Genomic DNA, 26,221 nt, shown 5'->3' on the forward strand with positions numbered 1-26,221 from the left:
AGGCATGGTAGGGACCAGGGCAGCAAGGGAAGCTGTTCCCTCATGGATTTCATAGGAAAAGCTTCATTTCCCAAAGTCTTACTGCACCTCCCTGAAATCTTGCAAATCAACTCTGTTTTTCAAGCTGACTTGAGTTACAACCAAAAGCCATATGTATAAAACTGCAAAACTGGCTGTTCCAGAGCTGTCATGGAGCTGCCCTCGGTGGTGTGGTACAAGATCATCCTGGTGATTTGAGGCTGCTATAGTTTTATAACACACTTCTTTTTTCAAAGCAATGCTTTACTGGTAGCAGCTGGGACTTACTTGTAGCTGCCCAAGAGGAGCATCGCGCTTACTACAAGGCTTCTGTTCATCGTTCAGAGGAGTTGCATCCGTTGGAGTTGAACAGTGTATTTAACCACAAGTAACAGTGCAAACAACATTCTGCGAACATATTAGGAGGCAGCAAGAATGGATGAATTTAGCTGCGCCTACCACAAATAATTCTGTTTCCTCAGCTAATTTACAAGCTGCTAAGAAAAGTTGCGAGTTCTGGTTGACAAGTGAAAAAATAGATGGGAAAGAGGGCAAAAGTGTTTGGCAATGCGGAAATTTTATGCCTTCCTGAATGGCATTTATATAAAAATCTGTGCAAAGGAATGAGGATAAGGCTTTACTGTCCAGGAGGATCACTGGGAAAAATAAACGAGGATAAAAGAGGAAGGTTGCTGGTCTTTGAATCCAAGGAATGAAGGTAGAAAATTCCCAGCATAAAAATTTATTTAGCCAAAGGTGGGGTGTGATTCAAATAACAGAGCCTGGAAAAAGAACCAAAGAGCCTCCCATGTAATTGAGACTTCTGAGCGTCTGCCAAACCCAACATATTTTGAGTTTATGCATGGCTAAACTGACTTCTGGCAGCTATTTCTACTGGGAGCAGGCTGGTGGCTTCTGGAGGTATTGTTCTCTTATGTATCCTCACACTGGTCATTTCCTCATATTTGTTGTGAGAAAGCCAAATGGATGGCACCCTTTGAGCTAGAGAATTGATTCATAAAACTTGCTGTGCTGAAAGTGTGCGTCAGAAACACCGACGTGATGTGGCAAAGGCCCATTTCACTGCTTGCAGGACCATTAATGAAGTGACTCATTGGTCAGATGATATCAGGGCATATTTTGTCCATGTAGGAATGGAGAAGAATAGGGACTTGAGGGGAATCCAAAGTATAGCCACCAAAATACAGCTGCCAGCCTTTATTCTTGGTAAGTCCTCCATGCTAGTGAAGACAGATTTCTATTTTATTTTATTTTATTTTATTTTATTTTATTTTATTTTATTTTATGCTCTGTCTATATGAAAAAAACTTGCATTGTTCCTCCATCAATATGGAATAGTTTCTTACAGCTGACAGAAAAATGCATAGTTTGGATGCAAGCTAAAGCTCCACAAAATCAGCTCAGCTGTAAATTAAGTATAAATGTTGAATTCAGTAATGCTCAATATTTCGGCAGAAACACAGCATTTTCCAATCTTCTTGCCTCAAGTAAAGCATCACTTGCCTTATTTAGTATTTGTCTTATGGAGATGTCAAAGGAAGTTGCAAATTTATCTCCATTAATTGATCAATATTGTATTTCATTTCTTTTGGTTTCTTTATGTGGTTGATACCTCGAAGAAAGCAATTTATTTCATACATGGAAAACTGCATTGCGTAGGCTGCCAGCTAGGAAAAGAAAATGGGTAAAATTCCTTCTGTTTATAGCTGTGTTAGACCCTTTATTTCCACAAGAGGTGAATTTGGCTCATGGTCTGGGGAGTTTATTGTTAGGTGTTTAATGTTCCAGATTGCTTAATTACACAACAGGAGAATGGGAGACTTTTTCCAGTACAATAAATTGTAATTAAACAGCACATCTATTACTAAACCCTACTTAAAGAGAAGCAGCCTACCCATATCTCTTCTCTTGCTGTAGTGTCAAAGATCGAATACCTTAACCTTTCAATTCCAGCCTTCCTCAGGCTACTGTTCTGTTCAATCCTTCTCTTATGTACTTTGAAAAAAATAGATTTATTTTCTCCTGCAGCAGCTGAGTTTGTGTAATGAAGTCTTTTGCGGACTGTTTTGTGGCTTGGTAGAAGAATGTAGCTGTCTGAGGAGAACCGGGGAGCTGCTTGGCTCTAGCATCAGAAGCACCGCAGAGCTTTGTAAGAGGGGAGAAGGAGCAGCAGAGGTGGGCTCGGAGCCATAAAACACCTTCAGCCTTGTAGTTGGGGGTGGTGGACCAAGGCAAAGGTTACTCAAGTGGCTCCTTGTGCTCTGACCACCTCTCAAACCGGTCAGTTCATTCCTAAAGATCTCTTAGAGACTGCATTTGGCAGTGTCCAGAGGCTGCAAAGCTTGAGAGCAAGGAGCAGCTCATCCTTGCTGGAAACCCCACGAGGACAACCCCATGGCACCCCATTAAACACCAGGAGGGGCAGTGGAGAAAGGCAGCGTACTTTAACCCAGAAACTTTAATTTGCATTACTTGTGGTGCAGAGGTGGACCAGGCTGCAGTGGGCTTTGTGCCCTGGGCTTAGCGTGGGGCAGAAATGGTGTCATCATGAGCTGTTGTTTGCAATAGTAATGCATCCCCAGTGCCAAGGCACTGCCTTTTGATAGCAAGAAGGTCACTTGGGATTAACCGAGAGCTGTTTTGCACCCTGAGGGGAGAGCTGCCACTTGGTCACAAGGTAGGCATGTAAAATACAGCCTCTCTAAGGCATTGCTTGTGTTCCTATGAGTGAAACCTTTCCTTTCCGCTGTGGGTCTAGAGGAGAAGAGTCATTGTTGCTTTGCAGGAACAGAGGATGCTTTCATGTTCAAACTGATTTAGGGAGGCTTTTCTGAAACGACGTAATTTCCATCATCGTCACATTCTTGCCTGTATCCACATATTTTGCTAGGAAGTCTTCTCTATGCTTTTTAAATTAGTATTTTAATTTCTTCACCAATATGCTTCTTCCATACTGGGGGAAGTGGTTGATGCAGTAAAAGGGTCGTGAAGACTGTAGTAAAAATAATCTGTGCAACATCATGCTTTCCAACCCAGATCTCAAAGTCCTTTGCCAAAATCAGGCAGGAATTTGTCTTCATAGTATGGCAATGAGAGCTCAATCTTCTACATGTGAAAAGTAGGCTGTAAATTGATGGGAACTGAGCTAATATTTCTGTGTATTACTCCAGAGAGCTCTTTCCAACCCCAAGGCACTCCTTTCCAGCATCGTCTCTCCCTCATGGGAATTTTCATCTCGTCTTCCTCTCAATCCTTGGAGAGCATCTGTGAATGATGAAGCATTGACTTGTTATCATGCATGATCATGAGTGAACCACATGATTTTTTAATAGAGTGAGAAATGCTTCCCCCCAAAAAAAACTCCACTGAGCTGTAAGAGTCAGAACCCAGCTTCTTATTTTTAAGTCCTTATAAGAAAAGAAATGGAATATGGGAATATACGTAGCTTTCTTACAAAGATGAATGATCAGCATGGATTGCTTTGGGAAGCAGCAGATGACATCTTGAGCAGTGGGACAGATCTCAAAATGCTTTTGAATAATGTGATCTATTTGTGCACTACTGTTCAGATTTGGCTGTCTTTTCTCTGGAACTGGTTATGACTTCATGAGCTAAAAGTGAGGTAAACTCATTCCCTTTGCGGATATTTGCTGTAGAGCTTTTTGCAGAAATATCCCCATTTCAGCTCTGCTGAAACTCAGTTCTATTAAAAAAAAAAAGTATTCTTCAAAATCATTTAGGAGTCTCTGAAGTGTGTGAGGCACCGTGAAAGTTTGATTTTGCTCATTCTTGAGATAAATATCTCTGTATATGAACAAATGAATTAAGCATTTATAAAAAAAAATGGTAAAAATAAATTGACTTTTAAAGGGAAGTTAGCCTATACAAGGAATGGGATTGGGGTCAATTTGAAGCTAATAATAAATCAGCAACCTCAGAATATAATTCTCAGGGTTATTTATTAGCCCCGAAGTATTATATTGTGTATTGTAGTATTTCTGTCATTGCTTACTGTGTGAATATAGGTGAGTGCATACTTGGGAGACCTTTAATAGGTGCTAACTGTGCAGTATCAATGGCTAGTATTAATACTCAACGTGATGGATGCCATATCCTCATACTTTGTTTGCCTTTACACATTGTCATCCTATGTATTTCTACCTGCTCTGATGGGAGCTGCAGAACTGTGCACACCGCGACTGCCAGCCCACCGTATCTGGCCAGCGTCTCCCAAAGGAAATGGCATTTTCTCCTCCTCATATATAAAGTGTGTGTGTGTGTATACATATATATACATACGCACATGTACTTATATAAGTAATCAATTATAAGTATACTTGCTGCTTTACTAGTGATAGTTTTAGAGACTTGCTCTTGATATTGAAATACATACTTGCTTTCTGGTAGTAATTTCATAGTAGCATGTTATATATATATGCACAAACTTTTCTTATTAGTCATAACTTGTAATAAAGAAATTTTAATAAACACAACCCTTCCCCCCAAAACTCTCTGTGCTTCTGTATTACAGAATACACTGCTGCAATCTTGACACTCCCACAGGCCAGGTAACCTTTAGGTCATGATATTTATGAAAGAGTAACTTTTAGTTTCATAAATAACAAGATTTTTTTTTTAAATGTAATTTTTTTAATGAGGACTAGATCTTGGGATGTATGGCACCAGACAGTGTAAGACCTCTCTCCCTCCAAAATACTTTGTGCATTTAAAGGCACCTTTTGAAGTTTGCCCTGCCTTAATACAATACCTTCTTCCATTCACCTCTACATACCGTTATCCTCTTTCTTTATTCTGCTATGGAAATATTTGATGTTTTCTGCTGAATTTGAATTATCTTATTATGTGCCTCGTAGGGATATGGTGTCTAAACTTGTTTCAAAGTCCTCAAAGTTTGCTTTTTCTCATTGGTGTGGCGTTTTGTCTAGGCTGGAGTCATTCTTGCTTTGTGGGGTATCATGGGTATAGTGGTGTAGATTTACACACAGATATGTAGGGCTGACAGGACTGTATTTTAGAGTGTCCTAGTTTCAGCTGGGATAGAGTTAACTGTCTTCCTAGTAGCTGGTACGGTGCTATGTTTTGAGTTCAGTATGTGAAGAATGTTGATAACACTGATGTTTTCAGTTGTTGCTAAGTAGTGTTTAGACTAATGTCAAGGATTTTTCAGCTTCTCATGCCCAGCCAGCGAGAAAGCTGGAGGGGCACAAGAAGTTGGCACAGGACACAGCCAGGGCACCTGACCCAAACTGGCCAACAGGGTATTCCATACCATGGGACGTCCCATCTAGTATAGGAACTGGGAAGTGGGGGCGGGGAATCACCGCTCGGGGACTAGCTGGGTGCCAGTTGGCGGATGGTGAGCAATTGCACTGCGCATCATTTGTACATTCCAATCCTTTCATTATTGCTGTTGTCATTTTATTAGTGTTATCATTATCATTATTAGTTTCTTCTTTTCTGTTCTATTAAACTGTTCTTATCTCAACCTGTGGGTTTTGCTTCTTTTTCCTGGTTTTCTCCCCCATCCCACTGGGTGGGGGGGGAGTGAGTGAGCGGCTGCATGGTGCTTAGCTGCTGGCTGGGGTTAAACCACGACATAGAGCATGTATATTATGTAGGAGAAGTTTCTTTTTGTGATGGTGGTCTTGCTTTGTGGTGAGTACCTCTGGATTCCCTCTGCAGGAGGTAGGGTTGTATAATCTCATATCAAATTAATTGGAGTTACTTATTTTTTCAAGCATTCGAGGCCCAGTTTGGTATCTAATGTACAAATGCAGATAGCCGTAAGGCAGGTAAGAGCCTGTAAACGCGGATCTTCCCTCTTGCCACGTATAGACCCACAGAGAGCAAGTCAGTGAGGCACTGCGGACTGGTGTAGCAGGATCCCTTAACATTCTGCTTCCCAATTTTGAATGAGAGGAGGCTTTTTAGTGGGAGATAACATGTGAAATTCTCACTTTTCTGTCTTGCACTTTATTTGTTACAGCCTAAATGGTGATTGTAGGTGTGATAACCCCATGTTCCCCCCATGCTTCTTGTCATGGCATCACTTGTGTCTGCAAAAGGTGGTGGGGCCATCTTCAATTCCTTCCCTTCTCCCAGCTCTTGTTCCTCAGATGTCCTTTGAAACTCCCAGACTGGCCCTGAGCTCTTTCTTTCCATTCAAGCTTTGCTTTTAAATCCCCCTTACATGTCTCCTCTTGGCACAGTATTGGTAAGCAGATAAAGCAGACTTGCTCACGTAAGATGAAATGTTCAAAAAGGAAAGGTACAGTGAGATGGGAATTAAATAATGGCCACAGGTCAAAGTAATTTTCCTTTGATAATAGCTGTGTTATTCATGGATAAGTGCTCTCAGGGATTAGTTTCTCAGTGAAAATGAGCAAAATTATTCCGTGGTTTTCATATGTGGTGTTAAAGACCTAAATATTTTCCTTTTTTAATACAAAAATTGGAGAAAATTTCACCTGAAAGTGTAATACATGAAACAAAGTTCCCATTGAGCTTAGTGTACTAGTATTTCCTGACTGTACAGATAGCCCACTAAAAAACCTCAAGTGTTGAAAGCTTATATACGCAACAGTTGTTTTTAACCTTTTTCTGAGTTTGTGTTCTCCTTCATAATACATTTAATTGGTTTTCAAGTTGTAGGGCTCTCGTGTTTTTATTCACAGTATAATCAAATACATTTTAAAACTTAAGTCTGAAAGAACTTAATTTCCCTTTAAAATAGTCTTTTTTTTTCTTTTTTTTTTTTTTTTTTTTCCCCCTCACAGATGGGAAGGTTGAAGTGACAAAAGAAGGTGTGAAGCTGTGCACCATGGGACCTGGCAAAGTATTTGGGGAGTTAGCCATCCTCTACAATTGCACCCGAACAGCAACTGTCAAAAGTAAGATCATTTTTTTTAACTTGGATGTTGAATGACTTGGAATATCATTGGGAAGTAGGGTTCTTCTCATCTCTTCCTTGGAGTTGCAGCCTCTGTTAGATGTTCCACTTTCTTAATTAAACTCTTTAGGGCATTGATTATAGTATTGAATTTAGCCACTGTGAGCAGGAAGAAGATGCAAAAGAAGTGCTTCACCGGATTCTTTTGCTCAGGTTTGTTCACATAGGGAACCTCCTACATTAACACAGCACAGTTGATGCTACCTTATGCAGAGGAGCCCATAGCTAATACCATAGGTTTCCTTATGATTCCTGCTGAATTTCATGATATATATAGTGGTTGCTTAGAAGAGCAAGGGAAACTCAGTAAGTTAAGCTTATGTATTTTTTCAGGACAAGTTATTGTTTTCCCCCTGAAACTGGCTAAACAAAAAACCTGGATGGTACTGATCCCCTACTCTTAAGTCTCCAGCACTTATCCTGTAATCTGGTTTCTTTTATGAATGTTCTGGGCAAAAGCCTGGATTGCACAATAAGTAGAGGAAAAATCACATTGCTATGTGATAAAACATAACTATGTTTTCATTTAAATTCAGATTAATAGTTGAGATTTGAGGTATATGATATCACAGTCCTCCTTGATCTTGAGGATAAAAGTTTATGGTGACATCTTAAGCAGAGAGGTTTTATAGGTGATGATAAATAGTTCTGTGGCTTAAAGACGCTGTAGGGGAAAAGTTAGAAGGGTACAGATGGGATGGAATAATACAAAGACAAACAAGTGGTAGCAAAATAATGAGGCATGTGAGTCCCTGTTCAGAAGAAAGCCTTTTAGAAATACCTAATTTTGGTTCAAAAAGAGAGAGAGAGGAAAAGAACAAATGGGCAGGAATGATAAAATGGGAAGAGATAACTAGATTTTTTTGTGAAGAACATGGTGTTTTACATCATTCTGAAGAACTTGACTGCCGTACTCTATTTTTACGTGCACAAACCTTGCCTTTTTACAAGTACTTTTCATTGCAGGTAAATCCTTGGCTATGATATAGTCAGTTCATCAGTAGCACATTTCATGCTTCAGAGTAATCCAAATTATTAGCAAATGCTTTGGAATAATCCCAAATGATGTAGCAAATGTGCTAACTGTACAAGTCATGCCTAGCTTGACGGGGACAGCCCCAGCCCCAGAGACTTCAGACAGTGTGTTGGGCTGCTCTTCGATGAGATGCTTTATCTCCTTCCTCCTAGTCCACCAAGGAACCAATGGGAACATGGGTGTGAATGGTGGGAGGCACGTGTTGAGCTACCCTCTCCTCCCTATACCTTCCTGCCCCCTAGGCGCATTTTCCATGTACAGCCTGTTTTTCTGACCCATTAAAGGTTTGGGGGATTGATGATGGCGATGAATTCAGATAAGCTGCAAGCTTATGTGATAAATACAGTTACAGAAAGTTGGAAGGAGCAGAGAAAGAGGGGAGATGGTCAAATCCTAGAAAAGGAAATGAGGGGATGAGTATTGCTTAGTTGCCCTTAGAAATGCAGAGCTAAAAGGCACCTGATCCTCTAGTACCACGAGCACTACATCATATAAGCCTGCATAGTCACACTGTTCCTGTGTCCATTTTCAACCTGTTTGTACAAGTGACTCCAACAGGAAATAATACTGGCAGCAGTTTTTACTATCAGTTTTGCTGTTACTTTTTCATGTACTAAGTCTCCCCTCTTGAGCAAACTTCCAGATTGCCACTTTTACCGAATCCTTTTTTCCTGGTTAAATTGGGGGCAGTAGTAAGGTCGCTTCTACAACTGTCCTCAGAGATATCTTTCTTCAAGAAAGAGGTGTCTGCATTTGTTGTTATGGTCTCGTCCTTTCCCACTGGCATCGTAAAATTATGATAATTACGCACCTTCTTCTGCTGGCAGCTGTCGGGCATGTAATCTCATTTCCAATGCCAGCGAGTGCCTTTTAGGTATTTTCTCTCTCATTATTGCATGAGTAAGTAGCAGTTGTGATTGTAATTGGCTTTATATCCTTTCAAGTGCGGTGGCACACAAGGTCACAGCTTGACTTTGGGGAACTGTTTCAGATAGACCTAACTGAACAGAGGTCTTGGAGGTATGCAGATCAATTTAGGGCATATTATTGACTGAAATTGTTGCCGCTGCTGCTAATAAACAACTTCAAACATTTGTTTGTTCTTTTGGCTAAATGATAAATAAATGTCGTAAATCTCTAGAAAGGCAAATGCTAGTAAATATTCCATTAAGTCTTATGATAACTTTGATTATTACAAGGTTTATTTCAGGAGAAATGAACAATTGATGATTGTAATGAGAATAGACACCCCATCAACATAGATGCTGGGGATGGTGAAGATGTGTCAAGGGACATCATCCAACTTTCATTTAGAGAAACACTTTAAGTCAGGGCTTCCCAATTTTCATGAGATAGATTTCCATTACCGCCAGAGTGTCAGAAGTGTTTTTTTGATGTGCCTGCCAGTACTTCATTACAAAGATGTTAAGTTTTTTTTTTTTGAAAAATGAAGTTGCAGCAAAGACTGAATGAAGGATGCATTATGGTAGTGTGATGCTCAGTGTTGCCTTTGGGCCGTAATGATGTGTCTGCTGTGTTGACATCTCTTGCTGTAACTCATTTGTATGTGTACTCTTGCTTTGGCTTTGTAAATAATAAAGTTTTTAGTGTCATTACTCACTGCATTAGTCTACATAGGCTCTTCCACTGGTGCTCGCTCTGCAGGAGATTGCAAACTTAAAGGGATAAATCACTGTAGGAAGGACTTGGTCTTTTAAAAATAATTTAGAAGACTTTAAAATTTAATTATTCTCATCTGACTCCTGTTTCAGTATGACCTCTTTAATAAGACAACACAGGTCTTTTGAAAAGCTGTCCCAAGAGAATTGTTATAATATTTTTCCAATATTATTGCAGTCTTAAATAAAAGCAGGATAGGGTTTAACCAGGGCCTGGGAAGAAAGAGTGACCAAACCCTTGAGTGTTCAGAAGCACTGAGGAAGGTAGGGCCACATCTCATGACATGTAGAAGCAGGGAGCCATCTGGAGACGTGAGCCGAGTAACAACTGGACACTGATACAGTTAAGGTTCTCCTCTTTAATTGTACAACACTCAGTTATATATTGTTTCTATTTCCTATCACGCGTAAGCCATTTGTTGATTGGTTAGCATGTGTCGTTCACGCGCCTAAACAACAATCTAATTGCATAAGTTCTTCTGATCACGCGAATGGTCCCTCCACTTGCATCTTGTTGCCAGTCACGTATACTCGACCTTGTTATACTTTTTATGCTTGCTTTGCAGTTTCGTTTCTTCCCCATGTTGTATTATCTTGAACAGTTTCGATTCCTCGCCTTGAACAGTTTCGGTGCAATTTCGTTTTCCCATATTCCTTTCATCACTTAGAGTCTGTTCTCGGTTATCAGTCCTGGATTGTCCAAACCCTGCAGTATTATTCCATGACCGTTTTCTGCAAGAAATTCCTCTACAACATGTGGCCTCATCTTTAAGATAACTGCTTACAGTTTTTTGACATCCGATTTTTTTGGTTATTCTGAAGCTTTTGCTTTACGTTTCCAGATATTACAGAAAGAATAATTGTTCTTTCTGGTGGAGACTGTTCAGTCTGATGCTCCAAGTATTGTCACTGTCATGGCTTTCTAAAGCGCTGGTGTTCACAAATCATCTTCCATTACAGCGAAATCCAAATCAGCAGCTAATTTCTTCCTCTGTCTGTATTGATTATCCAGAGTTTCAGATGCCTACATGCAAAACTTGATGCTACTTGCAATTTAAAGCAGAATCACAGACTTTCCTCCCCGATTCCAACAAATAATTAAATTCAGTGCATTTGAATAAGGAAAACTCCACTCATTACGGATAAATTATGTCACACCTAAAATGATGTCTCTAATTCCCCTGGGAGAGTGGTATTCTCCAAATACACCTGTTTACCTGTATATCTCAAATTGTTATTGTCGTCTTTTTGAGGATGCTAGTTGAGTGTCTTAAAATAGTAAAGGCAGTAAGCTGTGTTTTCAGATCATTCAGAAATAACGTTGTTGACTCAGCGTGTGATCCAAATATTAAAAATAACGCTCAGTTTTGTTGTTTTCATTTACCTCCGCTCTGGCTGGCTACTTTCTCCCTGTAAGGCACCACCACCTATATAGGTTAACAGGCTGAATGCTGGCATCCCTGAAAACTCTGCCTTGGTTGCCTGTTAGCACCAAGGCAAACATCGACCCATGGGTGACTTGCTGTGATTAAGAGCCTGCTGCCCTTCTCTTCCTGTCCATGGGTATAGCATCAGTGCGGGAGTCCAGCGATGGTACAGGAGGCTGGACAAGAGATGTGGGGGTGCACCTTGGCTTTACCCAAGCCACCCAGCTCAATGTTAGACTCCATTAATTGGGAATATTTTCTGTACACCAAGAAAGGTTTTTGTCTTGCTCATTGCCAAGCAAACAGGATTTCCAAGTGTGTTATCATAAGAGTCTGAAAGAAGCAAAAATGTATTAAAATTGAAATGTGGTTTTGCTTATTAGTAACATGGGTGGTAGATGGAACTGTGAGATGTCCAAAAAAAAAAAACCCCAAAGACAAAAAAACCACCCCAGTTGAATTTGGGTTGTATATAAAACTTTGTAATTCTTCATCTGATAACACAAAATACCTTCTTAGTAAGTCAAAATTTATCTACTGTTGATATAGTGCAGTAGTTCTCATTCCTCTTAAAGAATAATCTCATGCGCAGAGTTAAGTAGTATTTTTACGGAGCACTGATTTTGTGAAAGGAGTGGATTCTTCATGCACTAAGGATATTATATTTATTTGAGAGGTGGCCTTAGCATCTGAAATTATATTCTCTCGGGGGCAGAATTCAGATAAAAACTTCCCACAAAAACATCTCGATACAAGGCTGCCAGTTTCAGTAGAGTTATACTGAACACCAGTCCCATGTTTTTAGGAAAATATTATCAGCAAAAAAAAGAAAACACAAGCTGAAGTTGTTAAACTGTAAGTTATGTAAATATTTTTTCTGGTGAAACTAAGATTGCCTCCTCAAAAGCCAGCACAAGAGTTGCTCAAGCTCCTCTGCTTATCACCAGTGCTAATTGTACAAAACTCGGTGCTGCACAGTGTGATTAAGGCAGTAGTTTATCAATTTATTGCCAAGCTTGGATGAGTTTGAATTTTCACCACTGTTTTTTTAATGGAGTCCTATGGAAATACTTCCCCAGCTTGCTAGCTGCAGCCCCAGAAGTTACCCTAACTTTACAAGGAGCTTGGTAATGTGGATAATTTGCAAGGAAAAATAAGGCAACAGTCAGTTGCCAATTAAAACTGCAGAGACTCACTAAAAGCCTTTGAGAAGGATGTTGTCTTCTTATGTTCTCTTCTAACAGTTATGGGAGCTAGTGTAAAGTTTGCTCAGACCTTCTTAAAACAATCACATATGTTGGAAAGGAGTTGACATTAGATATTCAGCCATTTGATCAAAACCTTTCTGATGTTACAGATATAAAACCCAGGTTGGCCAAGCCAGAGATTATCAGGTTACAGATCAGTCTGGTGTGCCTGCTAGGAGATAAATGGATATATCCTTGGAGAAAGTAATTTAAACCCTCCCTTGCACTGCCTATATTTTTCTCTGACCTTTATGGTTTTTGCCAGGTAATGTGACAAAGTCGAATTGGATTATTCCTCTAAGGGAAAGACAACAAGAGAAAATGATGTTGAGGACAATGGACAAGACATAGCAGAACTTCTTTTCCTCTCTTCTTGTTCAGTAGGCAGGAGCATCTTCAGTATGGTGTCTCTGTGGCTCAGGAGACACAAATAATAGGGACGGGTGGTCCTAACCATGCAGCACAGGGCAGTGAAATTTTAACCGAGAGACAGTCTAATGAAAGAGAACATTCTGAGATGGGAAGAGCAAAATGAAAAATTGATACAACACCTGAGTTCATTGTGTACCTGAAATGTCAACAGGCTTGTCAAAGGCAAAAATAAGAGCTGGTTAAGGAAGCAGGGCAAAAAAGAGGAAATACTAAAGGATTCATCGTGGGGTGTATTGATACTTACTGGATTATTATTTATTTTTAAATAGTAAGGAGTACAGTGGCATGATGCAGATGGGAATGACCCACCATGAAAAGTTTCAGTCCGAGGTTGGGCATGCTGTTGTGTCCTGCCTAGTGGCATGCAGGTAGCATCCACCTGACAGACCTGGTGTGAAATTGTGTGTTGTCGTTCTTCCTCTACACATAAACTTTTCTGAGTGAAAATCAGAAGGTCCAGAAGCCAGGCTATCTACTTGATGGACAAATTCTGGTACAGTTTGGGGCATTTCAGGTGCTGCAGCTTGCTGTTGACTTTAGAAACCAGCCAAGGCAGCTTGTTCCTTTGAACTGCGTTTTTAATATGGGAAATGGAAAAATGACTGAGCAAAAGAATATCAGTTTGGTTTTGGCTGTGGTTAAGTATCAAGTCAGTGCTTAAACTGTTTTCCTTCCAATATGGTGATTTTTTTTTTAATCTTTATGCAGTTCTGGTGCCTCAAGATTCATGTCACCACATGAATTACGAGAGCTGTGGCAGCGCTAACATTTCCAAAGTGTAGCAGGTGACGATCTGTACAAAAGCTTTAGGGTTATTGCTTATCCTGTCCTTTGTTTTGACTTACTATTTTCAATCCTGTGAACTTCAGCTGGTTTCTAGCAGCGCAGCAAAGCTGAGAAAATATTGCAAGCGAGGTACAATAAAAAATAATTGGCAAAGAGCCATGTTTTCTAATGATGAGTGAGAATGATGCTGATGGTCTTATGGAAAGCTGATTCAGGGAGCAATGAGGCTGTGGAGGAGCAGATATGGGGCTACTTGTTGATTTGTAAGCAGCACTTTGCTGCTTTGCGTTTTCAAGAGGTTGTGAGCTTGCAGAACTGTGTTGCATATACTTTGTTTCTCCCATTTCTGTGTGTGACCTCCCCCCCCCACCCCCTGCAACTGTGGACATACTGGCTTTTGATTATTATTTCAGGATTCTTTGGACAAGAGGGTTTGAACCTTACTGCTTCAGGAGTCTGAGGAACTCTATCCATTGAAACATCTCTTTGACTTGGGCTTTCACCACTGAAAAGTCTTTTTTTCTGAAAGCTACCAATCCTATCTGGGAAATAAATGCTTTCTGCTATACATGACGTTTTCTACCCCTGGTAACACAGGAGGAGAGGTAGTGTCTTACTCTGACTTAAACACTATGACCCAAAATTTGAAAGTTTCATTTCTTGTTCTTTTTTTTGCCCCTTTCAGTGTTTCTAACATAAAAGGTCTGAATGAAAGTCCCGTATATCCAGTTCCTAAGAATCATGAGACTGAAATAAAAAATGACTTATAAATAAGGAAGGTGTAAGCTGTGGCAAGATTTTATTTCATTCTCTGAAGAAATATTTTCTCTTTCCCATTTCATTAGATCAACATATTAATTTGAAGGCTACTGTGTTTCAGTTCCTGGGTTAGGAGCAACTGCAATTTGAGCTGAAAAAGAAGTGAGGGATCGGTGCTGCTGCTATGTGGCTTGGCTGGGTTATAAAGCACTGGCCCTGCCTCCAGGAATTGTCAGTGTGGATTTTTCTTTCTTTGATTTGAGCTGTTAGTAAAAACAAGAAATCCCTAGTGGTTGCTTGCTGCTTCTTTAAATGCTTTTGTAGTTGGGGAGTTTGAGTTGCCTTTGTTCTTGAGAAAATCTGCCCTGTCTCTCAAAGTCTTTAATTAGTGCTTTTAATTAAAATAAACTGGGTTTTGATTTTTCTTCTCTTTGGGGTTGGCTTGTTTGTTTTGTCATTAACAATACAGTTTGTTTAGTTTGCCTGCCTTTGGCATTGTCAGCATTTTGCTAGCCTTTTCAGGATGGAAAGTTTTGCAGTTTAGGGGCTCAGTTTTCTGTGGCGCATTTGACTGGAATTGTTTTTTTTCTTTTTTTACTTTTTTTTTAAACTGAACAGTTGTCTTTTTTTTTTCCCCTATTGAACTTATTCTAGGTTAGCTTTGTCACAGTGCTTAGCCAGTACCCAGAGTTTTCCCCTTGATCTTTGTAGTTGGTTTAATCTTGCTATTATCTTTATTGGCTCACCTGCAGATGCTTCGGAGGAGAGGCATCGATGTGAGCTGTCTTTTCTAGCAGTGCTCATTAGATCAGAGAGACAGAAAGCAGTGATGACTTTTGGTGCCGGCTGAGTCGTTTTGCTCTGTGAAGACACTACAAGCTGTCTTGGAAGCAGGAATGGAAGGAAGATGCTGAAGCGTGGTTGATGGCTTGTATTGGGAGTCTATGAAAGATAACATTTCTGCAAAATTGAAGAGAAGGTTCTTCAGTACAGTATTTTGGTGTGCATGCCAGTGTGTTGGAAAGAGAGCAGGAAATGCAGCACCCTCTGATGAATGTCTTAGTTTTCCTCTCTTTATGTAGATTATTTCCTAGTTAATTGCAGAATAGCTCAAAGGTTTTAGTCTTGGATTAGTCATTTTCTGTAAGTCTTCCTTCAGCACCTACTTTAAGGCTTTAGAAAAGGTGTAATGAAACAGAGCCTGGAAAACTTCTGAATAATTTTAAGTTAAGAGACATCCTTAGGAATGGGACTTGAAAGCTTGTTGCAGCTAAATTTGCAAATAGAGCACGGAGAAATCTTGAATGCTAGTTTTATTTTATAATGAGGTTGAATACCTGGAGAAATAAAGGTCTGTAAAACTATTCAGCCCAGTAAAATTCTTGAAGAGCATTTGTCAAACACACTGGCAGGAGCAGCTCCTGTAACACCTGGAGGTTTTTGGGCATCGTGCAATTTTAAGACTGGTCTGCTACGTGGTAAAGCTGGAGCAGAGGGAGTGATTCAGCCCAAATGTAGGTGTATGTACTGCAAGGTACCCTGGCTGCCCTCTGGAGAGCCAGGTAGATCCTAAGCTGTATCTGCTCATCCCTGGATGATGTCTGCATTCATGTTCCTGTTGCAGAGAATAACTTTCCTCTCCTTCAGAGACATGATGTTATGTAAAATTCAAGAGTATGAAATCATTTTATTACAGGAAAAAGCTTTCAGTGTAAATCCACATTTAAAAACTGTATGGACATGTTTGCCAGAGCTCAGAATAAAATATTTGTTGTGTCTGATACAGAAGAAGTATGATTGTCATGTGCAGGGGAAATGAAGCACTTGAGTTGTTTTTAAATGCTCCTGAAAATAATGTTGTTGATATTTTTCATGTTGTTTTAATTGCAGAGTTGGATAATCTGAGAAACCATCACAGTTAAACACGTTTATAAGGAGATGATGACTTTCTCCATGCAACCCTTGAAAATGTAGTTAATATTAAAAGCAGCTGTAAAATAATTACTTCACAAGAGCTTCCTTTTATCCCCTTTATTCTTGTCTCTGAAAACGTTACTGGTGCATGAAGTATGGCTAGAGCAATTTTGATAAATGAGATGACTGAACTCTGCTAATGATAGTAAACCTTCGCTTTGAGCAGAGTTTGATAAACAAGAGAATGCAATAGCAGTAGTTGCCATTTATATTAATTTATGGGCTCAGCAATACACGGTCTTTTCTCAGATTAAAATGCAACAGGCTGCACAGGGTCTTGTTTTGACTCACCAATACATAAAAGTTTCTTCTTCTAGGCTATTTCCTGGTACTAATTGAGGAACAAAAAGCTGCCTGGTACTAAGACAGAACTGATTGATATTTGTTTCAGAACCAAAACAACCATCTGCTTTTGTTCTGTATAGCCACTTTAGAACATGCTTGATGTAGTGAAATCACCCCATGCTGCCTTTCCTGGTGTCCGTAAAAGCGTAGTTTTTAAAGGTATTTTTACCCTTCATAATTCAAGGTTGTTTTCTGAGTTACAGTGGATTAATTGTAAAGATTTGATTATACCTTTCCATATTGGAGGAGTTGTGCTTCCCTATATTTGAAGTCCCTCACTTTCAATAAACTTCCATTAAGGTAATCTTAAAACAAAACCTCCCAACAATAAGCTTAAATATGTAACTAGTAAGTAAATGTTACTTCAATTTATATTGCTTTCAGGCAAGCTACAGCATCATCATCTCCACTGACTGATGCGTTTGGTCCCTTCAGATAGTGCTGATCCTGCTGCCTCCACCGTCTCTGGCAGCAGTGGGCTCTGAACCCACAGGGAAGAGTAGTGGTTTTTTTCAATATTAAACCTATCTGCTACAATTTTCACTGATACTTTATGTTGGTTTTTTTAAATTATTATCCACCCCCCCACACCCCCCCCTACCCCCCGCCATGTAATATTGTGGGGTTTGGTGAAAACAGTTCTGCATTCATTTTATTCACCACCTTGATGACATCAAGCCTTAGCCTTAGCCTTCTCCTCTCCAGATTGCAGATTGCCAACCTGTTCAGCCTTTCCTTGTAAGGCACCTGCTCCATCCCAGGAAAATGTGGTTACCTCCTGTGGAGTTCCTGAAGCCACACTGGGTCCTCACTGAGTCAAACAGGCTCAGCATGGGGGATATGTGAGTGCCAAGGGGTTATTTAGCAGCAGATGATACCCTCCGTCTTGTTTGTAGTATGATGTTCAATATCTGTATCAGATTTTGGTGTCTGGTCTTGTTTAAGAAGACACAAGTGTTGTTAAAAACCTAGCTGTGGAAATAAATGGTGAGGTTTGCCTTTCTAGACTATTGAAGGACAGGGGCTGAAAGGTGGGCCATGGGCTGTGTTGGTGGGAGCTGCGCAGCAAGGAGGGGACGGGAATGAACCTGGTAGTGGAGCACATGTTGGGGGGGAGCTGTGCCTGCGTGTGGGTCGATGAGGCTGCGGCCCCTGGTTCCGGCAGAAGATTTGTGCCCTGAGCGCAGTTCATCTTCTCCTACCAGTGTGCTTTTATGTTGGGAGATTCTGATGTCCAAGTCAGACTTCCAAAATCTAAGGAACATAAAATGCTGTCATTTGTAACCTTAACCTTACAAATAGGGAATCCAAAATTTCTTAGCATGTAACACTTTTTAAAAATTTTACATTGTAGTTCTGTGAACTTGTGTTCAGTTCTACTAGCTATTAGTTCCTCTAAAAAAAAAAAAAAAAAATTTGCACTATTCCCGTTGTGCCTCCCAAATACAAGCAAGAAAGGAAAAAAAGAGTGAATTGGAAGGATTTTTTTTTTCTTGTATCAAAAGACTTTTTTTTTTCTTTCTTGACAAGTAAGAGATCAACAAAGAGTAATTGTATCGACTGTGTTTTTGTATCTTTTAAAATATGCATGCTTTTCCCCTTACTTAGTCTTTAAAATTTTCCCTGAATGGTTATGGTAAATTCTTTAGGTTCTGTAGGATTTCTGACTCTAATTGAAGCAACTGTAGAAGCGTACACAGTTTCCTGCATTTTGTACATGTTAAAAGCTAAGGAAATATTTTAGTGTCAGGCTGCCTCAGGGTGGGCTACTAGTATAGCTTACACAAGAAAAAATGCAAATACAAATACAGAAGGTTCTAGGGCCATTATAAAGGTGAGCGATACCCCTTGTACAATGCTTGCTCCTTGGGTAATGATGCCCTCAGTTTCTGGATGTGAACAGTCCTATTTACCTGGGTGTTTGTAGGAAAACAGTTTGTCTCCATAGACAATTAGCTTGAAATTAGCTTGAAACCTACTCTCATGCTTCTCTGGAAAGCTATTTAGCAATAAGTTTTTCTCCTTTCCCCTTGCTCATCATGCTCTCTCACTAGCTCTACTTTTGAATCTCAAGCCAAGGCGCTTCATCGCTTTGCAAAAGATACTCTTCTTCCTGGGGCAGCACCTCTGCAAAGCAGCATTAGCACGCAGCACAACATGAGTAGTAAGATTTATTCTCCGCAGGGTTAAAGGTCATTGATAGATGTCCCCAGATGTTTAAAGAGCACATAAAGGATGCCCAAAGTACCTTTGTTGGCAGACTGGCACTGTTGATTGTCCTGTATTGTTTTACAGCGAGCAAAATGGAGACCAGGAGCGCATCCAAGTTCAGTCTGGAGATCCAGAGCTTTTAGTACCTACACAATGAAGAAATGTGTGTGTGAACACCGAAACTAAAAGTATTCTTCTCTTAAACACTCCCCAAGTATAATGCTAATTACTGTTTCCTTGTTTTGTGTGCTTTTTTAGCTATTGCATGACTCGGAATAAGTCAGGGCACCCCTATAACAGTGTTGGATCAGTGGAGGGCATCTTCCTGTTGTATTTGTGGACATCCCTGGAGGAGTGGAGCTCTCGGTAGCAGGAGAGGGGACAGTGGGGAAATGGGGGAGAAGAGCAGACAGCACATGTGGGATTACACAGGAGGGGATGGAGCACGGCTTTTGTGGGAAATCAGGAGGGACTGTGGAGTTTGTTGTGACTGACAAAGCTGCTGGAAGTAGCTGATGGGAATTAGGTGGCTCTTTCTGAAAGTGGTCTCCGCTCTCGTTTTTGTGACATGGGTATTTTCAGAGGAAGAGGTGTTGGTGTAGCAGATGGGTATGCCATGTGCTGTATTACGTGGTGTTTGAGGTTATATTTAATATAAGGAAAAACAAAATAGAGATGGAAGAAAACATGTCTATCTACTACACTGCTGACTTTGCTAGTAGGTTTCTTTTCCTGCTTTTCACCATCTGTGATTGCGGATCTACATTTAGGAATTGTGAATTCTTTCGAGCAGCGTCAGTATCCTCCTATACATCCCCATGCTTGTTTTGGGGGCTGACACCCAACTTCTCAGCATTTCTCAAAATAATCGTCTGGGCCAGCAGCATGAAAATTATTTGCCACCTCCTATTCAGGGAGTATAAACTCCACAAAACTGAATTCTTGAACCAGCACTAATAAACAGCTAAGAACAGCTGCAAATCTTTTTTTGTTTCTTCTTCCTCTTAAGCTTTGCTAAATTTTCAGCTGGCTGATAGTAGTGGGCCGTTAGTTCATCAAACGGAGAGACGACTAAGAGGAAAGCGTTCCCCTTCCCTGTGGCGGACATAAGGTAGAAGTCGTTTATGGAGATGGTGCCTAATGGTGCATTGGACAAAATGACAACCCCTGGTTATTTTCCCTGGATCTTGTGATCAACTCAGTCAGGGGTCTGATTACCAGAGTCTCAGCTTCAGGTTTGCGCCTGGCTCACATGTGTCCTTTTAATGCCTGTGCATAAACATGCAGCTTGTCTTGGTTTAAAAAAGCTGTTCAGTGTAAAGATACTGCTCTATATCGTTGTGGGGCCTCTTCCCAGGAAGCAGTCTCTAAAACAAATGCATAGCTACCATGGAGGCTGGTTTTCCAAGCAGACCTTCCTCTGATCACCTTGGTGATGTATTCTGCAGGCATGAAGGTCCCTGTAAGGTATTTAAGGGCACGGACGTGGCTTAGCATGTGAGGGCTTCATCTCCCTCCAACTGCTGTCAGGGGTGAAACTCAAGTCTAAGGGAGCAAGAAGCAGCCCTCCAGTTGTAGATGTTTTGCAGACAATTTCTGTGTTGATAAAAAGAAATACGGTCATTATTTAGTGTTCAGTGCACCATCTTTATTCTTGACACGTTTGCGTTGCTTTGATTGCCTTTGCACTTTCATAGCGGAGCTGTTTGGTATCTCGATTTCATGGACTTTGTTTGAGGTAGGATTTTTTTTACATACACCAAGCATTGTGGGAAAACATTCAAAGTTGAAAAAGGACTGGTTAGGGCAGCTAGAGCTGTATATTAGCAAGCCTTCGTCTGTCATATCTTTGTATTACTGCTGTGATATGTCAATTTAAAGTAGCAATGAATGCTACACATCAGTTAGTTCCTAAAGGAAGCAAAATTCTCAATAGGAGCTGAAAAATGCCACTGTATTTTTGGGGACTGTATACCGTCTCATCAAACTTACTGGCCTTTTTCACCTGCAGATACTCGGTGACAAAACAACTGAAATCTTCACTACTATTTAAGTCTTCTAACCATAAATCCATTTGCTAGTGGCAACTCGGTTAAGTCAGGGAAAACAATGGTAAAATTCCAGTGTGTTGTGATACTTTAGATGGAGTCTATAATGACCAGTATTTACTCAAGTTTGTGATGCTGTAAAGAAGGCTGTAATTTACTTGCACTTATCTGCTCTAAAGGTTTCTGGTAAAGATGGATTTCATATTATTTAAGTGCCAGTGTTTAAAAGCACTTGGATACCAAATAAATCAACAAAATGGCAGATAGGCTTTTTAATTAACAGAAAAAGCAACCAAACAAGTTCTCGGTATTGCAGGTATGAAAAACTCATTACATTTCATGAATTGCATCTTTTCTCTGAATGTAATCTGAATGGGAGCACTTTTATTTGTCTTTAGACTGCAGTAAAAACCATCCAGACAACAGACTCTTGACAACTGGATTCACTCCTCCTAAATTATTTGCAAAAATCTTTAGTTCTGAATTTAAAAGTTATCAGTGTTTGAAATGTGTTTGGTGAAGGTCTGCTCTTTTCAGCCTCTGCCTGATGCCCAGTAGGAGGAAATGAGATTTAAATAGTGTCTTGTTTTTAATTAACCAGCGGAAAAAGGAGTGTATGAAGAGGCTCGACCATATTTTGTTAATTCTTTGGTTTTTCAGGGTAGTCTGCATCCTCTCTAAACAACATAAAGTGCAGGTGCCACCATAAAGCGGTCTTCTACTTTACTATGACTTGTCCTGGACACCCTAAATTGTTGTTTTGATGGGAATTGAGTTGAACTCAAGACATGTGAAGCCAGCTGAGCAGCTCAGATAGATAGCATTGAAAATTAAATGCAGAGATCTAAACAAGGAAAAATCCCTGCTAGCTTTGAAGAAGTAGAATTGTCTTTATTTCTTGTGTTTGTTTTTCAGCTCTGAGGTTACTCTGCCTGCCTTACCTGTAGTAGAGGGCAGGAGCAATGATTGATTAAAATCACACAACACACCCAGCTCAGAGGCTGTCTTTTTAAACTTAGATTTTCTTTCATGGGCAAGGCAAAGGGAAGAGTTTCTTTGTGGCAGAGTATCAGTGTTGAAGAAGGCAGCATTTGGGAATTTACCGAAATCTGAAGGTAAGTCGTTTCTGGCATGCCAGGCCATTGAGCTGCGATGCTTGTAACACTGTCAGACACAGAGCCACTCAGAGCAAAACATTATTTGCTTAAAGAGATCTCCTGGATAAAGCTCTCTAGAAATTACATCCTCAATGGGTAAGCATGAAAATAACACTTGTGAAACCAAATGATCTTACAGGAGTAATTTGAGCACTGCCAAAAAAGTCATGTGGAGTTACTCCAGTAATAGCAGGCTTTTTGTAAATGTGTTTATGAAAGTCGTTGGGAGAGGACCATGTTCCTAACAGTTTATACTAGAAGACAAGAAGAAAATCCAGTGAGGTAAGAGCAAATGGCAGTGAGTTCTCAAAGGACTCATGCTGGGAACTCAGTAGGAAGCCCAAAGCTTTGTGGATGGGCTCATCCTTAGAGAAGACAGGAGCGAGCTGGAGGGAGGAGCGCTTGCGCGGTGGGGAGTCAGAGTGGGGGACAGGAGCTGCCTAGGAAGCGGACTAAGTTGGCTGAGCTTGTCATTCTCGGATGTAAAAACACCTCATGGTGGGTGCATCAATGTTACCAGCCCCATTTCAGAGGGGCCGGGCTCTTGCCCAGATACACCTCTGAGTGTTGGCAGCAGAGACAGTGATGGGATGTGGCTCTCCTGCCTTCCTGGCCCATTCTTTCCTTGACAAGACACGTTCTCCACTTAAAAACTGTTTAGTATCTGATTAGATCCCATATTCTTTCTTTGACAAGTCTCTTGAACCACTTCAGAGTCCTTTTTTTTCTTTGAATTTCTTCTCTGTGTTTTTCCCTGTGCTTTTCTAGTCCTTCATCATTTTCACACACTTCTGTGATTCTTTTCACAGTCATTGCAAGAGATCCCAAATATAGATTTATTGTTGTCAGATATACTCTGCAAAAGAGCAAAGTTTGCTTTGTTCTTTGTTTTTATAACAACCCTGCTCACAGATATCACACACGAGTTGATATCAAAGCCTGTCACGCCTTTTCATGCCCCGACAAATATAAACACTGACAGTTTTGTAGGTGTTGAGCGGGAGCCACAGCAGCTGTGGATCAGTTTAGTGTTGCTGGAGCTACCAGTGATTGCAGCACCTGAGGATGTGCGGCATCACTTACAGACCATGCAAGTGCTCCTTGAACCGCACATCCTGACACAGTAACTAGACCCTGATTGGAATTGCAGAAAGATGCTTTTTGCTGAAAGTGGATAATTAGGAGATACCATAGTCCATCCCGCTTCTGTCTCTACTTCAGTGGTTTGTTGCTCAGCAAATGATGTATTTCTTGCTTGTACAATGACGGTGGAGTTGTGTGATGTCTCTCCATCCCTCTGCCCACAGCCACCTTCCAGTGTGCGTGTTTGTGTGTAGGTATTTAAAACATGTTCAGTAGTAGTCAGTGTTCAGCAGCTGGTACTAGGGACTATCCTAGGTTGTGAAGCTGAGATGGGGGTATCAAACTGTTGGGGCAGGTATTCAGGTCTGGAAAGGAATATGAATAGTGGGAAACTCCATGCCTTGAAGGTAACCTTTTTTCAGGTTTTCTTTCTAGTTACCTCTTCTTATGGCTAGCTGTGCTGAACTTTATTTTGGCTATTCAGGTGAGGGATGAGTATCATTTTGCCTTTTGCTGCCTCTCCAACCACTGATCCAAATTCAGAAAATTGTTGCCTCTATCATTTGTCCCTCTGTGCCCACTCAGGTATTTTAAAGCCTCCATGTATTTGCTTAGCTCTCTAAGTGGGAAGCAAATTTTGCCTAAAGTCTATTGATCTTATGTTGTATATATGCACACACTCATATATGCATATATATATAAAATAAATTAAAAAAAAAAGATGCACACAAATGGCCACCATTTTGGCCAGGAGCCTTAGACAGCACCATAACGCAAAGTAAGAAAATCCCACTTTGTTCTTACAAGAGTAAGGAGCTGATTATCTCCCTTTTGCTGAGAGGAGATAAGCAAGAGGGACATTTTATAGCCTCGAAGACTACGTGACATATTTGGTCCATAGGCTTATAAAAAGCTACCAATTGCTGAAAAACATCAATTGAGCTGGCTGCATCCATAGCCAGCATGACTCATGGGCATCCAGAAAAGTGCATAGTGCTAAGAAAGAGGATAATAAAGGAGAACTTAAAGGTGTTTTAAAAGGATAAAGATATTCAAGTGATTGATCTAAACCAGTTTATTCTAATCCCTTGCTCTAAGCAGTTTGCACAGCAGCTATTTAGTGCCCTGTTGTCGTTGCATCTTAACTGCTGCTTTTAAGGAGGCCTTGTTTGGTGTGCAGAGATCATTGCGCCATTACAAACCATTAGCTTGGCTTTTATGTAATCCTAAAAAGAACTTTATGGGTTTTTTTCCCATTTTTGATCACACAGGCACTTGTCGATTTGCAGTACAGTTGCTAACATTTCTAATGCTGCCTGTGGCACACGCTGAGGTTAATACTCTCGTATTAAAACTTCTGTTGGCTAAAATACAAAGTATTCGTATGGGGATGTTGCATGCTTTCCTCTTCGCCCTCAGTGATGGGCAATCCTGACTTTCCACTTTTAAAAGTGCAATGCGGGAAGCTGATTATATTTAATGGAAGAGATTACTTAGCATTTTCTATTCCTTGCAGCAGGGAGGAGTTTACTTGTATGCCAGATACCAAAACCCACTGAAAATGATGCATACTACTAACATGGAGACCAGTAGTATGTGTAAGGCCACCTTTTGTTTACACTGCAGGTAATGACTCCCATTTCCCATTGTATGGGATAGTGCAAAGGTGTAGCTATAGGAGGAATTTGGGAAAATTTAGCTGAATTAGTGAAGCAGTTGAAGGCTGCCATGCTTAGGGTATAAAAACTCTTTTGGAGAAACTAAAATGGCCTATCCGTGATGACCAGACATCTCTGTATTGGTCCTAGGCTTGTGTTGGTTGGAAAAAGACCTCAGCAAGTCTTCTCCAACCTCCTTCTTGAAGAGGGACTACCAGAGCAGCCATGGCTTTGTTTAGACAGGTCTTGAAACGTGGAAGGAGGGAGGTCCCCCACCTCTCCGGTGCCCTGTCCCAGAGGGACACCCTCTTGGGGGATAAATTTTCTTTCATGTCCAATCTGAACCTCCCAAACTCTGCATCTTCTGAGTGTTGTCCCTAGGTATGAAAGTTTGGTCACATCATCTTTGTAACTGCCTTCTCAGGCAGTGTAGAATCAGTCAGGGCTCATAGCCTTTGCTTGTGCTGTCTCCTTGGCAGGAGCAAGGCTCAAGGAGATGCAGCTATTTCTGCCCTGTCCACCTCCCATTACTCAGGTGCACACCTCTGTGTCCAGTGTCACAGGAACTGAATTGGGAAGTAAACTGGGTTAAATATTAACTCCTTCCCCAACATGCAAAAAAAATAACCCTTTATGTTATTTTTAACCTAAATGTGCACTTTTCACTGCAGCTGGATAAACAATTTTGCTGGCAGGAGGGAAGGGGGAGTGCGTGGGAATTGGAAGTGTGGGAGAGGAGGAGTGCAATCAGGACTGCTCCAGGTAGCAGTGAAAAAAAAGTTAAAAGTGCATAAATCCTCTTTATTCTGTGTTACAATGTTTGGGTAAGATTTAACAGGCTTTAAAGTGCTCTCTTGCTTCGTAGCATGAGCTGTTGGAATATACCCTGAGCTGGCCCAGTTTATATAGGCAGAAGGTGAGGGCATCAGGGGACCTACAGAGCTTATACTCTGTTGTACCATGTTTCACATAAGATGGCATTTTGTTTTATTTGAGAGAAAATAATTATACATGGAGTGAAGCACAGAGTCTAAGAATGAGTTGAGATTTCTGCTTTGTCCTGGAAACGAGATGTGATATTGGATAAGCTCTCCTGTCCTTTAGTGTGGGTGTACGTAAAACTGGGATAATATGACTTTCAGAGATCTGCATCATTGCCTGAGATTGTAAGCTTTCTGAGGCAGGGCTGGTTTCTACGATACAGCCGGCACCAATCTTGTTTGGGGTTTCTAGGCTGTATTCTTATGCAAATAATAATTATTTGTGTGCAATTGCTGATGACAGCATATTATTGAACAAAAATCTTATGTAGCCTAGTGATGTGCCATTGAATCTCATTAGTATATTCTTTTTGTACACAGGACAATTAT

General features: G+C 40.5%; 1 protein-coding gene across 3 annotated transcripts in view; it reads left to right on the forward strand.

Moving 5' to 3' along the window:
• Positions 1-26,221, forward strand: part of PRKG1 (protein kinase cGMP-dependent 1) — a 532,766-nt gene that overhangs the window by 190,635 nt on the left and 315,910 nt on the right. For 2 of the 3 annotated variants that reach the window (XM_030030117.1, XM_030030116.2), the window contains exon 3: positions 6,837-6,950. In XM_030030117.1, coding sequence (XP_029885977.1) covers positions 6,837-6,950 — 114 coding nt within the window. Of the gene's footprint in view, positions 1-6,836; positions 6,951-26,221 lie in introns of those variants that run through there. The other variant, XM_041127346.1, reaches the window with a different exon arrangement.

Source organism: Aquila chrysaetos, chromosome 11 (assembly GCF_900496995.4).
Source record: "Aquila chrysaetos chrysaetos chromosome 11, bAquChr1.4, whole genome shotgun sequence".
NCBI classification, from domain to species: domain Eukaryota; kingdom Metazoa; phylum Chordata; class Aves; order Accipitriformes; family Accipitridae; genus Aquila; species Aquila chrysaetos.